We start from the raw sequence: 15832 nt of genomic DNA on the forward strand, positions 1-15832 counted from the left end.
TAACAGGCAATAAAGGACAATAATCCCCTGATAGGTGAGAAATAATTGTAATGAGTCCTATAATCACCAAGCTTAATTCACTGAAGGTGGCAGAGAGAGGAACCCAGATGGAATGCAGTATGCTATCTAAGTTGAAAAGATAGAGTTGGGAGTTTGGGGAGGCCAAGGTGGCTAGAGTACAAAGGGAAGAATGCCAAAGAAGAGTGAGTTGCATACATAGAAAACTCTGAATATCTACAGAAGGTGCCTCTCGAGTATTCTGAAGAGTACTGATCAGTGCATGCATGTGAGGATGCTATCAGTGGCTAGGAAAGAACTATCCAAAGGGATCAGTGAAAACAGTGCCCAGTACTCACACAGAATCAGGACTAGTGCTGATTCCCAGGAAGCAGAGTGAAAAACCTCATGATTTATGGGGAATTGAGTAGCCAGTAGATTATGCATCAGTCCTGGGGAATCATTAGCTCTAAAGTAACCACTGGTCTGGTATTACTTAATCTTAATAACAACACACCAAAGAATCAAACTGTTTCAAAGCAATATAAACTCAAAAATATGTATGAGAATGCAAAAATATCTGGGACCTGACAAGATAAAATTCACAATATCTAGCATCCAATCTAAAATTACCAGGCATTCAAAGCAAGAGAAACGAGGTCTGTAACGAGGAGAAAAATCAACCAATAAAAATTGATCCAGGACTGACATACATGGTAGAATTACAAACAAATATATTGAAACACTTATAAATGCATTCATATTCTTAAAAATATAACTAGAAGTACCATGTTGAACTTCTAGAAATGAGAACTACAATGTGTAAGATAAAAAATACACTGGATAAAAGTAATAAAAAAATAGATATTGAAAAAGAAAGGGTAAAAGAAGTTGAAGACAGAGTAGTAGGAACTATCCAAAATGAAACACACAAAGAAAAGAGAATCTAAAAACATAAAAAGAGCTCAGTGAGTCATTAGACAACTTCAGGAGGCTTTAAGAGGAGTCCCTATCAGGTAAGAAAGGGGAACAGAAAAAATATTTGAACAATTGTCAGAATTTTTTTTCAAACTGATGACAACTATAAGCTTACAAATCTAAGAAATCCAAGCATAAGAAATAAAGATAAAAGTATACCAGATCACATATAATCAAATGGCTCAATACCAGTAAGAAAGAGACCATTTTAATTTAAAAAGAAGCATTGCATACAGAGGATCAAAAAGCAATGATTATGTGCCACTTCAATTTATTGTCTTCAACAACCTTTAAAGGAAGGAGTTCACTGCAAATAAGGAAACAGAAGCTATGATGGTACATAAAGTAAGAGTGACATTATTTTCTTTCCCTAAAACCATTTGCTTTCACTTTCTTTTTTCCCCATGATGGAACCCAGTCTGTCTAGGTCTTTGATAATAAGATGTTGATCTGAGCAAGTGAGTTTAGCCCTTAGTCTTGACCCACCTAGTAGACAATAAGGTTCAAGGAGGAGTTTTTCCAGAAAGGACATTCTGAGAAAGACATTTCCTAATGAGAAGAAGGTGTTCAGGGGAAAACGATCTGCTCCCGGCAGTCACCTTGCCTCCTTCTTCCTCTAATTGCAGTTTTTATATCCTTGGAGTTGCTGTACTCATCTTGTAGCCATGAAGGAGAAAAACCAAGACAATATCAAGTGCCAAGCCATAGGTCTGACACTGGCAAGCCTTTGAACCATTGAGAAACTGCCCACCAGTGAACTTCTTGTCATGTGAGTGAGACCAACTCCCTATCTGCTTAGGCCACCACTAGTAGCATATGTCTCCCTTTGGCTAAATGCATTCTTAACTGATAAAATCATACGATTAGAAAAGGCAAACGAACTATCTGAACCTTTGCTTCTAGGACCCCAGTCTGATTCTCTTTCCTCTATGCCCCAACTAACTCTTTGTTGCCATCTTCCTTTTTTAAGGGACTCTGGTTTGAGTAATACCACAGTATGAAACGTCACTAGCATAAGAAAGTTGAGGCCTAACTGCTTCAAAACTGGGGAAGAAAAGGTAGACAGTCTCTGCTGAAGATATCTCTCAGTATTTTGAGAAATCAGAATCTTTCTGGTGCATCCAAGTCAATGGTTTATGATCTACCTTCCTACTAGTGCATTTAAACAAATACTTAATTTCTACCCATAGTACTTCTATGTACAAAGTGGATGTGCTATTGACTTCAGGAAGAAGGGAAGTAGAAGATGGGAAGAAAACATAGAGGATTTATTCCACCTCCTGCTAACAGTCTTCAATGGTTGGGAAATGGATAGGACCAGGGATCTGGGCAAAAGTTCTCTAGGCCAACTCTTCTTTGCTGACCTCAGTCACTTTTATAACACTCCTTAAAAGGCCACACAGCACAGTGCAGATTAAAGACTCTGAGGAGTTACGGAGCAAGAAAATTATTGTTTACCTAGTGATCACAGATCTCTTTTATTGCTGGACAGCTCATAGATACAGTTTGAGAGACACAGCTCTAAGCCAATCAAGTATGTACAGAAATGGGGATCTGTTGGGTGGATCTATTTTCATAAACTGACATAATACAATCTGACATGTCACTTTCTGGCATAAAAACTCTCAGTGGCTTCCCACTGCCAAAAGGACCAAATCCAAAGTCTTTGGCATGGCAAACAGGTCCCTGTGAAATCTGATAATAGCCTAAATAGACTACTTTGTGACCTCAGATACAAGCAAAGGAGTTCCCATTCCCTGGCCACACACCCTGTGATGTTTACACTGCCATCTCTTTTCATATGCTACCTCCTATGCCAAAAATGTCTCCCTCCCTTCTTGGCCCAGGGCCTTCTTGCCAATAGAACAATTTAGGATTTATATCTTAAATACCAGCTCAAATGTCTTATCTTTATGACCCCTACTCTGATTTCCCAAAGTAGGCTGGTGGCTTCCCCTTTAGGGTTGTCAGTACTTATCTTTATTACTGCATTTATCATATTGTCACATGTCTGAAAACTCCTTCAAGTCACAGACTATGTGTTTTTTTATATGTGGATTCTTTAAGTATCTAGCACAGCAACTCATTTAGTGTTTCATAAATATGTGCTTAATGAATGAATGAATGAACGGACATTCACCAACACTATTGTAATTCCAGAGCATATGGAAAAGGTTCTTAGCAAAGCTTGAATACAAACTAAGCCAATTCAGAATCTTAAAACAATTTATGTAAATCTAGTTTAATATAGAATTAGTCTGATCTCAATGTTCTGATTTCTCCCCAGCAGACAAGTTTCTCTAAACTGTGCTCTCTCTAAGTGTTGCAGAGGATATAAATTGAAGATGATTTCATAACATAAATAACCTCTTATGTTTCTGGGTCCAGTTTAATCAAAAAACTGCAAACAGAAAGGTCTCTAATAGCTCATGTGAAAGTTGAGTCGTTGTGTAAGATATATTGAGGGGGGAAATAAGGGAATGATGCATGCAAAGAAAGTTAATGACATAGAGGACATTTCTTTTCCAGGAAAAAATAGTGCTCTCTCTTAAAGTGAACACTGCGCCTGTTTATTAAGGATTCTAGGCAGAGTATACCAAAGGAAGTTTTTCTACTATAGTATCAATGCAAATACGTTTTAGCTCTGAGTTCTCCATTGAAAAGAAACTGAGATAAGGACATCCTTATACACTTAGCTTTATTTCCTAATGTCAGTGCTCTTAGTCTCAGAGCCAGGCCCATCTGTAAATCTGAGTATTTTCTGGAGTCATCAACAGGGCTAAGAAGACTCACTTATAATGAGTGATTTTTCCCAATATGTGTCCTGTTCCACAATCACTAATTGGCCACCTAGTATAGACAGTTTGTGTGGATACAAAGATGTATAGGACTTATCTTGTCCCTGCTCTCATATTAGTGAGAAACATACATGAACAAATTTCCATGATGCAATGCACTCTATGCTGTAATGCTGGTGCACACAAAGTATTGAGAGACCATAGATTTGCAAGCAATTGCTCTGGTTGAGTGAAGCTGGAACTGCCTCTTAAGAATTAGCAGGCATTCACCAGGGAGATTCAATGATATTCCTCACAGAGGGAATGACATTGGCATTTTATATAACCACACACTAAAAACATTTGTGGAATGAGTCAAGACTGATCTATCTATCTATCTATCTATCTATCTATCTATCTATCTATCTATCTATCATTTATCTATCTATCTACCTACCTACCTACCTACCTATCATCTATCTATCATCTATCTATCATCTATTATCTATCTATCTTTCTATTTATCTATCTAATCTATCTATCTACCTATATTATCTAGAAATATTTATATTACATGAAAATACTGCTTAAAAATAAAAACATCCTTTTCAAATAGTGAAGTATGAAAGTTAACTCTTAATTATTTCTTATGTGTTTGTCCAGCTCTTAAATGATCTAAGCCTTCTCTTCTCTGTGGTTCAGGATTTTATTTTCAAGTTCATCACTCTTCTTACTCCAGAGTGGACATGGAAATGTCCTGAACTTCAAATCAGTTCTTTCTGCTACTTGTTCTATCAGCTGATCTTAGTACAACCCATCTTCTTTTCTCTCTGTAGCCTACACACCGGGATTGAGTTCCCAAAGATGATTTCTTGGACTTTGTTGTTAGTATCCTTTTAACACTTTAGAATTTTGACCACAGCCTTGTGTTATATTCATTTACTTTGTTAAGTGTTCACCCTAAGTAAATTTGCCTATTCTGCTTCTTTTTCTTTTCTTCTTAAGTGGTGATGAATTAAAGGATAGAATTTCCCACTCCAACATAAACCTAAAGCCCACAGGAGAACGACATAAAAGCTAGAATTTCACAGGTTTAGGGCCCTCTATTCACCAGCAGATTACATTCATTTTAAGCACACGTGGGACCCACCCAGCAAAAAACACCAAAGTACACATTAGAAAAATTCCAGTGGATCCACTGTGGCACAGTAATGACCAAGTAGTGTGAGATCCTAGGTCTGTGATAAGCAGAATGTGACAAAAATCTGGTTCAGCTATTTCCTAAATGTCAGGTTTTGCCAGTGGTGGGAAGGAAAAAGGAAGAAATGAAATGAAATAAAAGAAGAGTACTGCAAAGCAGCTAATTAAAACAATTCAGAGGACATAAATGCTAGAGTAATTTTGGACCCACCCTATCAGGCTGGTTTCAATGCAAATGGAGCGTTCCGATTTCTTCCTTCATTGGGAAGATATAATTAGCTCAGCTGCAACAGGGTGCAAGCCTGAGGCAGCCGTTTCCTGGTGCTGCCTGCTCCCCATGATGGAGGACAGCTGCCACTCGCCCGTCCTGTGCCGGATTGCACAGAGCTGCGGTCACCCCACAAGGCTGCTCACGAGCCTCCACAAGCAGAAGGCTCAGGCTGCCAGTGGGACTGGTTTTTACTTAAAGGTAAGGGACACATTACTCCTCAATACAGTGGACTCCAGGCCTACTCGCCATCTTTCAGTATAAGATAGCTTTGGCTAATGCACAAATCCTCCCCCATTGCTATGGTGGAAAGGATGGTTAACGTAGGTGATGATGATGAGCTGCATCAGCTACAGCAGCTCATAACCTTGGAGGATACAGGCTTTTGGCAAAGATTGGAGGAGAATAAGGAAGAAAAGGCTCCTGTGAATGAGAAACCTGAACTGTAAGGAGAACACATTTTCCCAGCTGCCGTGATGGAGCAGATAAAGAGACACCGTGGTGGGGAGGGGTTTAAAGCCAAGCTTATAGATGATGCAACAGGCAGATAACTAACATGAAAGCAAAGAGTGTTCTGGGAAATAGTCACTGTGAAACATTCTGGAGTTCACCTACAAACAGAGAGAATAGCTTCTGCTTGTCCATCTGATCAACTCAACGGAATTGATTCCACTGATAATGCTTTTGATGTTTTAACATGCAAAAAATATTCTGCAAAGTTCCATGATGATAAATACCTTCATGGAACTAAGGTGAATCATCACTTTGAAATTTTAGAGAAGGCAAAATGGAAGTTATTCATTTCTTTGTTTTCCTAGTCTACTATCACATTGCCAGGTCTGACACTCCCTCACCTGCCTTTTCCACCTATTAACTGAGGCCAGCATGAGGCTGGTTCCTTCTCCTCCTCAGTGGGAACAAACAACCAAGCGAACATTACAAACCCTGCAGCCACTGAGTAGTGACCAGGGAATGGGACAGGGGCTGAATAAACATGGAAACTGAAGCATACTTCTTAATGACTGGGATAGCTCCAAGAATATTTAACAAATAAAGGAACTGGGGATCATTCTTCTCTTCAATCAATTCAGAAGGAAGAACTTCAGGTTATGTCATCTAAGTAGAGGGTTTCTTTTTTAACAAATGATAAAATATGGTAGATACAAGTGACAGTGCTTTGATGTGTAAACAGCCAAGACGAACTCTTTATGTCCAATGTTGTTGCTATCTTGCTAGTATTTTACTTTTCAAATATTTAAAAATTGAGATATAATTTATATACCATAATATTTACCCTTTGAACATACATATTCAATGGTTTTTAGTGTATTTGCAAATCTACTAAACAACCACTATACAATTCCAGAATATTTTCATCATCCCAAAAAGAAACTTCATATCCAGTAGCTGTCACTCCTCATTCTCCATTGCCTCTAGCCCCTGGCAACTACTAATCTACCCTCTGTCTCTATGGATTTGCCTATTCTGAACATTTTATATAAATGAAATCATATAATACGTGACATTTTAGGCCTGTCTTCTTTCACTTGCCATAAGGTTTTTAAGGTTCATCTATGTTGTACCATGAATCAGTACTTCATTCCTTTTAATTTATAAATAATATTATACTGTACAGATTATGATATTTCTGTTTATTCATCAGTTGATGTATACTTAAGTTGTTTTCACTTTACAGCTATTATGAATAATGCTTCTATTTCATCTGTATACAAGTTTTAGCATGAACATATGATCTCTGTTCTCTTGGGTATACACCTAAGGAGTGGAATTGCTGGCTTTATGGTGACTCTGTGGTCAACATTTCAAGGAACTTCCAAATTGTTTTCCAAAGCAGCTGCACCACTTTATATTCCCACCAGCAGTTTATGAAGGTTCCAATTTCTCCACATCCCTGGTAACGCTTGTTTTTTCTGTCTTTTTATTATAGGCATCCCAGTGGGTATAAAGTAATATCTCGTGGTGGTTTTGACTTACATTTCCCTAATGACTAATGAGATTGAGCATTGCTTCATGTGCTTATTGGCCATTTGTATATTTTCTTTGGAGACATCTCTACTTAAATCCTTTGCCAACTTTTTAATGGGTGGCTTATCTTCAAACTGTTGAGCTTTTCAGTTTTTTAGAGGTTGTAGAAAAGGACATTAGATTCCACCTGGTTCTGTTCTGGCTTTAAAAATAAAGCATAACTTTATAGATTTGGATAATGATATGGTTACAAACAATTATTGGGCACTTACTTGGGGCTAGGCACCCTGAGACCTTGGTTAATTTACTGCTAAAGAGAATGCTGTTGCTCAGGTCACATGTTTCTCCTTTAGAGGCTCATGAAGATCAGCAAAGCTCTCCCTTAGTGAAGCACCATGTCTTTCTCCTGAGACAGGGAGACGCTCCCATCCCAACCTCCCACCAAGGAAGCAGAGCTAACAAACGAGACATATCCATTGGTTAAAAACACTGCACCTCTCTCCACTTTAGATATCTAGAACAAACGAGCCATTCTTAGATTCAGGACAGGTGCTTTGAAGCTCCATGTTGAACACTTGAAGTTAAAACTATGCTCATGTTTTCTAAAAATACAGAAAGGGAATTTTTTTTTTAATTTGGTCTCTAATCCTTTTTGCTCTACAAAATGTGGACAATATTTATGGAGGTAACAAAGGAAAAAACCTCAGAAAATAATCTACAGAAGACTATACATCAAGGCAATGGATTCATTGTCTTAGAGCAGTGATTTTCAGAGTTTTTCATCTTATGGCACACATAAACTATTACTAAAATTCTGCAGTGCACCAAAAGATATAACTTTTGCTGACCTGATAATAAAATAGGGGCAATTTTGATTCATTCACACTGAATGGCTATTATTGTATTGGCTGTTGTCATTTTTTTATTTGATGAGATAAGGGAAGAGAGGTCAGTGCCCCTGACTAAATAGTCAGCTATTGCATGTTTTCAAAATGCTTGCACTCTAGCAGGGTAGCTTGGTTGGTTAGAGTATCATCCCAATATGCAAAGGTTGCAGTTTAATTCCTGGTCAGGGCACATACAGGAACAAATCAATGTTTCTGTTTCTCCTTTTCTCTAAAATCAATCAATAAATTAAATAACTGAATAAATAAAATGTCTTGTGACACACCAGTGTGCTGTGGCACATTGGCTGAAAATCACTGTCCTAGACTAACTGTGGCGAAGTTGGCTCAGCTAAAGTGCAGAGGCATTGGGGGTGAGTGAAACTGTGGTGAGAACTATCGGGAAAGCCTGAGAAGGCTCCTCCTCAAAAAGAAATCATCAAGGGCAGAGCAAAGGCGAAGGCAGGCATTTTCTTCACCAGTCCTACCTTATTATGAAAGTCAAGTTATACATTTTATCTTCTTAGGCTATACACATACAGCACATTTAGCACATTTATTCCTTTCATTTCCTATTCTCTTCTTCTCCACTTGAAATTCCCAGAAAACAAGAAAACTAAATTGAGAGTTTGAGGTGGTAGAACTTGGACTTTCACTTTCAATATCATGACTTCAAGGTTTCCAGAAGGATTTCTTTTCTCTCATACCCAAGTCCCAAGGTCTCAGCTAACAAAACTAACATGCCAAAGGGCCCAATTCTTGGTAATCAGTGGATTTGCATTATTGTCTGTAACTCTATCCCTTCATGCTTCTAGTGGCAGAACCCCAGGTAGGCTGGGTGGGACTCTTCGGAATCAGACCGGATGGAACTTCTCACATCCCACCAAGATGGCCACCAGCTAATCCACTTTCAACCAAGATAGAGCTGTGTGAGAACTTTCAAGATCTGGTGTACTATTCTTTCTGTGAACAAGTACATCTTTGGTCAAATCTCAAACAAGTGCTCCAAACATAATTTCAAAGAATCAAGTACAAAACTCCAAATCCTTTAACCTCATGCCCTCCAGGAATTTCCCAAGCCCCCAGGTTTCCCTGGCAAAATTCTCAGGCTGAAGACTTTGCTCACGGGGACATCACACACTGCCCTGAAAAGCCATGGAAAGAGAAGCATAGGTGTTGTGGACTGAACTGTGCGCTCTCCAAATGTGTGTGTTGAAACCTTAACCCCCGGTACCTCAGAATATGGATGTATTTGGAGATAGGGCCTGGAACAGCTGATTAAGTTAAAATGAGGCCATTAGGATGGTCAGACTAGCGTTCTCATAAGAAGAGGAAATTTAGACATGCAGAGAGACAGCTTGTGCACGCACAGAGGAAAAACCATGTGAGGACACAGAGAGAAGGTACTGTCTGCAAGTTAAGGAGAGAAACCTTAGAATAAACCAAAGCTGCAGTCAACTTAACCTTGGACTTTGAGAAAATAAACTTTGGTTGTTTAAGTCTCTTGTCCATGGTACTTTGTTATGGCAGCCCTAGCAGAGTAATACAACCAGGGACTCCCAGGGAAGCAGGGCTCCGGGGTCACCTGGAAGGCGCGGCCACTCACCCTGTAGTAGTCAGTGCTGTATACATCCCGGGACATTCCGAAGTCCCCAATTTTCACCAGGAGGTTCTCGCCAACCAGGCAGTTCCGAGTGGCCAGGTCTCGGTGCACAAAGTGCTGGGACGCCAGGTAGACCATGCCCGCTGCGATCTGCTGGGCGATGTGCAGCATCTGCGACTGCGTCAGCTCTGTCGGCGGGTTGCCTTCAGCCATCAGCACGGCGTCAGGTCCGTGTGCCCTGCAGAGAACATGGAAGGAGTTGGCTGCTGCTGGAACACTTTGCTTGGAGGGGCCTTTCGCCCCCGTCAGTTGCTGGTGCTGAAAGATGCTGCTGAACTCAGCACAAAGAGGAGGGAAAGATGCTTCACCCATGTTTATACCTCAAAGCACCCCAGCTTCAGTTCTCAGGGAGTCTAGAATTCCCAGGGCCAAGTGGGCCTGGATGGTACCCCCTCACCCCCAACATACAGACTTGTTCATGTTTTAGTGGCTTCAGAAGTATGCTGGGGTCAGGCACTGACCAGAGACCCTGACCTAAAAAGCAGTAGGTAGCTGAAGCTAAACAACCAAAAAACCAACAACAAAACCAAAATAGGGAGGGTGCTCAGCTGCCTACAGCAATGCCATCGAGCTCTCCCTCCCACCACATACTATGGCTGAGCACTCCCCACCCAGGACGATCCCTCCAGAGTGCCCACCAGGGCCAGAGCTGGCACCTATGGCCTCTCCGAGTCCACCTCTGCAGCCGGGCATGGTTTCCAAGCTGCCTTCAACTATCACAAGCCCAACTCAGCAGAATCCCAGGGCATCCTTAGCTTGTCCATTCCTTTCCTGTGAACAACACCATCTCCTTGCGCCCCCTGACCTCTAGCTCAACACACTCACTGGCGACACATAGGAGCACTCCTTTGAATCACCCCACCTTTATTCTTTCACGGGGGCAAGTTTAATTCTTTATACTTTTTGAGGGGGTGGAGGGTAGAATATGATATTTTATATCTTCTCTTTCTCTTATCTTACACACCAGCTTTTTCCCAGTTGTAGAATGATTCAAGGAAGTGATTTTCAACCTTTATAATCTCATGGCACACATAAACTAATTACCAAAATTCTGCACCACATCAAAACATATATTTTTTGCCAAAAAAAAGCTATAATTTTGATTTATTCATAACAGATTGCTATTGTGTTGGCTGTAGTCATATTTTTTTATTTGACAGTTTAAGGGAAAAGAGGTCAGTGCTTCTGACTAAAATAAATATTACATGTTTAAAAAAAATTCTTGTGGCTCAACTGGTTGAAAATCAGTGATTTAAGGTATGTAACGCTGGTAGGTATTTCAGGGAGGGGAGGGTCCCAGCATTAGGATACACAATCAGTTCCTGCAGTCCCCACTCAGGAACCCTACGGGAACCAACATTGGTGTCACTGCCCCTGGTGGCCTGAGGGGGCGCTGCAGGGCAAGAAGTAAAAGCCTCATCACGGGTTTCCTCCTTCCCCATGTCAGTGCCAATGACATCTCTTTCCAGAGAGTTTGAGGCACAAAAAATAAATGTAGAAGATTTTAAATGAATTTGAAAGTGGTGCATACACCACCAGGATTCCAGAGCTGTACGAGTATTTGAAAATAAGAGAGTCAGAATTCTCCAAGAACCCTCATCCGGTGTTGCCCCTCCCCTCACCCACCAATCCCACCTCAAATGAGGTGAGTTATCTCAAGTATAGGCATTTACTCGCTGTCCATCACAGATCCAGCCCACAGGATTCCCCCTTTCTTGGATTTCCAAAGCATGCTGTCATCTGATCTTGTTCTCGTGTTCTCAGAGAAGAAGCACTGGACAGAAGGTAGAAAGTTTCCCAGTCTCAGTGGTGTCTAGCACCATGATCTGGGGAAGCCTTTTAACTTCTCCAGTGTGTGATTTCCCCTTAGTCAGAAATACAAAAGGATATTATGCTGTATGATCATTTAGGTCCCCTCTATCTCTAGCCATTTGATTGAACCATTCCTAGGGACAAGCTTCCTGTTTTCTTTGCATGTGGCAAGACCTAACACATTTATTTCACTTCTACTCAAACCACAGTTCCCAACCTCCTCTTGTTCCTCCCGACACTGAGGAGCAATAGCGGGGCATGCCTTGGGGATCTCTTCTGCTCAAAATCTCTGGCTGGGGCAAGAAGTCTTGCAGGACAGCAGGCAAGGCTCTGGGTATCAGAATTGAATGTGAATCCTGTCCTAAGGCACTAGCTCTGAGTCAGGGTGAGCTACAGAACTTGTCTGGACCTGTTTCCTCATTCTGTGAAGTGGAGACACTGACTGCACCTTCCCAAGTGCACACTGAGGTGAGGAACAATGAAGTTGCTTTTTTGGCACCTTTCATCAAAAAGCCAGAGACCTTTACTCCTCCACCCCTTTTATTTTTATTTTTTATTTTTATTTATTAATTTTAGAGAGGAGAGACAGAGAGAGAGAAGGGGGAGGAGCTGGAAGCATCAACTCCCATATGTGCCTTGACCAGGCAAACCCAGGGTTTCAAACCAGCGACCTCAGCATTTCCAGGTTGACGCTTTATCCACTGCGCCACCACAGGTCAGGCCCTTTTATGTTTTTGTTGTCACAAATTACCCCTATTTATGCTGTCAGCTCATTTCCAAATTGCAGTAGCTATTGTCTTCTTCTCTTTCTTAATGTTTTTGTCTCCTTTCGCCTTTATGCAAAAAGCAAAGGGGGTCTCACATATATGGTGACTGTGGGTGGCAAATACACAAACGGTATACAGATGATGTCTTTATCAAATTGTACACTTGATACCTACAAAATTTATTAACTAGTGTCACCCCAATAAATTTAATAATTTTTTTGTTAACAAAAAAAACAGAGAAAGGCTTTGCCAACAAAGATCCTCTTTACAAAATAAATGGAGCTGTGATGTGACAACAGAACTTACCCTTGGGGCATTTCTTTTTTGTGATTGGCCTGTGACAGCATTCAGCATTCATAGCGATTCCACAGGACTGGCCCTACCCACCTCACTAAAGGTTACTCAGGCCCAACCTTTCCCAGCACTAAGACGCGAGGGAAAGTAATTATGTTTTCACTCATTACAGGAGCCAAGCTCTTATGTGACCTCAATACCAGGAGAAGGACCGAGGGCAGCACATAAACCACGAGAAAGCCTGAAATACCCAGAGAATCCAGGACACGATGAAATTTTCATAGATTTAGTGCAAAGAGTGAAGTAAGTTGTCGATTTGCCACAGCCTAGACCCTTCTAAGAATCTGTCCATTGCAAAGACTCCAGGGAAAAGGAAAAGACAGAGAGGCCAGTGCAAAAGGCCACCTCTGCACAAATCCCCTTCCTCAGCTCCACACTCAGTGGGCGCCAGGAAGCTGGCAGCCCTCCAAAGCCTTCTGCACTACTGCCGCCCTGTGTGGGGTGGGGCGGGCGCCTGCTGGTTTCTGAGTATCTGAGCAAGGCTCCTTCTAATGGGAGGAGCCTCCAGATGCTTCCCTTCAGCAGAAAGTCCCGCTGCAAATAGAGGGCAGATGAGTCTCCTAAACAAGTTTTAAGAAAAGCATAAATAAAGTTAACACAACAGCCTTCTGTTTCACTCCCTAGGTTACCCTGAAGCTCTTGGAAAGTAAAAACGTATCTCTTTCAGGACAACATGCTTCAAGAGCGGAAAAAGCACCATCAGCACCCTGGCATGGAGAGCAGGAAAGCTCAGCAGGCTTCTGACCAGGGAGGCTGATCAGCCTTCCCCGGCTTGCACTCCTCCCGTGTGGGTTAGGGTAGGCACTCAGGCTTGCACTCCTCCCGGGTGGGTTAGGGGAGGCACTCAGCCGCGCTGTTCTGGCTCTGGAATCCCATAGTGCACCACTTTCCTTCCGATCTTTTAACAGGCACCACAAGCGGAAGTATTGCAGTGGTGAAAAACTATGGGTTTTGTACCAGAGGCTGTGGGTTTGAATCTCACTCAGCCTTGTAACTCAGTAGCTGTGTGGCTCAGTTGCTTCAACTATAAAATTAGAATGATGGTAATAATAGTTTATAAAGTTTATGCAATTTATAACAGTTAAAATAGTTAGAAAGGCTCCATAAACATCAGTTCTTAATGCTTGAGAAGCCTTTTATCTTTTCCTCCCTAGAAGGAAATTCTGGGGAGATTCTACGAGGAGAAATTCTAATCTCCTTGAAAACAATGTCTGTGTTTTCCCCCTCATTTCCCAGTCAACCTCGCAGAGGCCTGGCCATGTTGGTACTCAGTGGATGCCCTCTGGATGAATGAAAAGAGTGGGAAGATAACAGAAGGCATCTGTCTTCATAGGGCAGTGCCAGTGACTTTGGGAAATATTCATGGCACTTTAAGGGCTGGGCTCCCTTTCAGAGAGAGACGATAGACTGTTCATAGCACAGTATTGCACCCGAGAACCCGATTCTTGGCATGGAATACCTCTCGTTCTCAGAGTTCAGTAGATTCTGAAATTGAGTCAAGGAGGTTTCCAATAGCTTCGTGCCCTATGCAAGATGCCAAGGGAGAACCAGGTGCCTGCTAGTTTTGGAAGGCAGGAAGGAGAGCTAGGGGGAGGTTAGTGAAGCTAAAAAGGAAAGAATCAACACACACACACACACAGAGGTGCATCTTCACATGTACACGCACAGTCTGAATTTACAGACGCATTTAATTGTATTCAGGTGAGAACATGTGGATTTATTATGCTATAGTTTTTGTAAAACACCATTTTTAATTAAAGAAGTAGCCTAGAGCATGAGAACAAGGAAAAAGTATTCCTATGAGCAGCTAGGCCTCAACCAAATGTAATCTCCTTTTCTCCTTTCACATTAGATCTGGCAAGACAATGTGCCAGAGCCACCATCATATATCACCACCAGCTGATGGGAGTACTCTCCTATCAGCTACAAGGGAAACTTTGCTGACACTGGCTAATGCAGGATTAGGGTGATTGTTTCTGAACACCGTGAATTGGCTCCACATTCCTAATCTCACCTGGCATTCCATCACCCACACCATCAGAGGCAAAGCAGAGAAAGGGGACCCGTCCTAGCAAAGGAGAACCAAGTTACACATGTATTCATGAGGCTAGAGATGGTGAAAGTGATCCAGATGGCCACATGATCCTATTTCCAAACACAGCAGTGCACTGTCCCTTCTATTGTCTTCTCTGTAACTCACTCATTACCCACACTGCGCAGTTTCTGAACCTTCCAGTAACTTCAGGAAGCTGCTGACACCGATTTCGGAGGAAAGCCCACTTCTGCACCCACGGAAACCAGAGGGGAACTGAAGTGTAGGTGTGGCCATGACTGGAAGGTATAATAAATGTCCCAGGAAAATGTGGCAGAGAAGAAGAGTGTGGGGCATTTATCAATTACCTCCCATCACCACAGTCATGACACTAGCCCTTTAAGTGGATAATATCACACCCTTTTTACACATAAGGAAGACAAGACCAGCAAGGGCAGGTGCAAATTGGTTACCTGCCCCTCACATCGTGCCTATTCCTCCTAAATTATACCATCTCCCAAAAATCACAGGCGGCACATTTACTAAGCTTTCCAAGCTGTCCAAGCTGAGGGGCAGCTCTCTTTGAAAGAAAATAGCCAGTGAGCACCAGACATGACTTAGGAGGCTCTAACCCAGGCTGTCTGAACCATGAGGCCTGCTCCCACCTCGGGCCCACCTCCTGCTCCCCCTTTCTCACCGCACTGTACCTGAGGAACTTGTTTAGGTCCCCGTGTTTCATGTACTCGAAGACCATGATGAGCGGGTCGCCCTCCACGCAGACACCGTAGAACTTGACAATGTGCTCATGCTGGAGATTGGTCAGCAGCTCTGCCTCGCGGTGGAAGTCCTTGCGGGCATTGTCACTAGCGTCCTTCAGCGTCTGGGGGTGAGGGGCAGGGAGGGGAGAAAACAGCATGTCGTAAATGAAGGACTCCAAAGGGAAGGTTGCATGGAGAAGGAATTCCTTCAGTGTGCCCTAAGGTTCCAGGACAGGATGGAAGTTCAGCTCATTGATGACATGAAAAATTGGGAAATGGCCTAATTCCTGAGGAAATGACACTTGTATTAATAAGAGGAAAAGCCCCTCATGAGTGCGCCGAGCTTTACAGCGTAC

The 15832-nt window shown here is 42.0% G+C and overlaps 1 protein-coding gene across 1 annotated transcript in view; it reads right to left on the reverse strand.

Moving 5' to 3' along the window:
* NTRK2 (neurotrophic receptor tyrosine kinase 2) overlaps window positions 1–15832 on the reverse strand; it is a 311995-nt gene that overhangs the window by 61934 nt on the left and 234229 nt on the right. The window contains 2 exon segments of the mRNA XM_066367881.1: window positions 9697–9931; window positions 15426–15598. Of these exon segments, the coding sequence (XP_066223978.1) occupies window positions 9697–9931; window positions 15426–15598 (408 nt within the window).

The sequence above is a fragment of the Saccopteryx leptura genome, chromosome 2, assembly GCF_036850995.1.
Source record: "Saccopteryx leptura isolate mSacLep1 chromosome 2, mSacLep1_pri_phased_curated, whole genome shotgun sequence".
Taxonomy (NCBI): domain Eukaryota; kingdom Metazoa; phylum Chordata; class Mammalia; order Chiroptera; family Emballonuridae; genus Saccopteryx; species Saccopteryx leptura.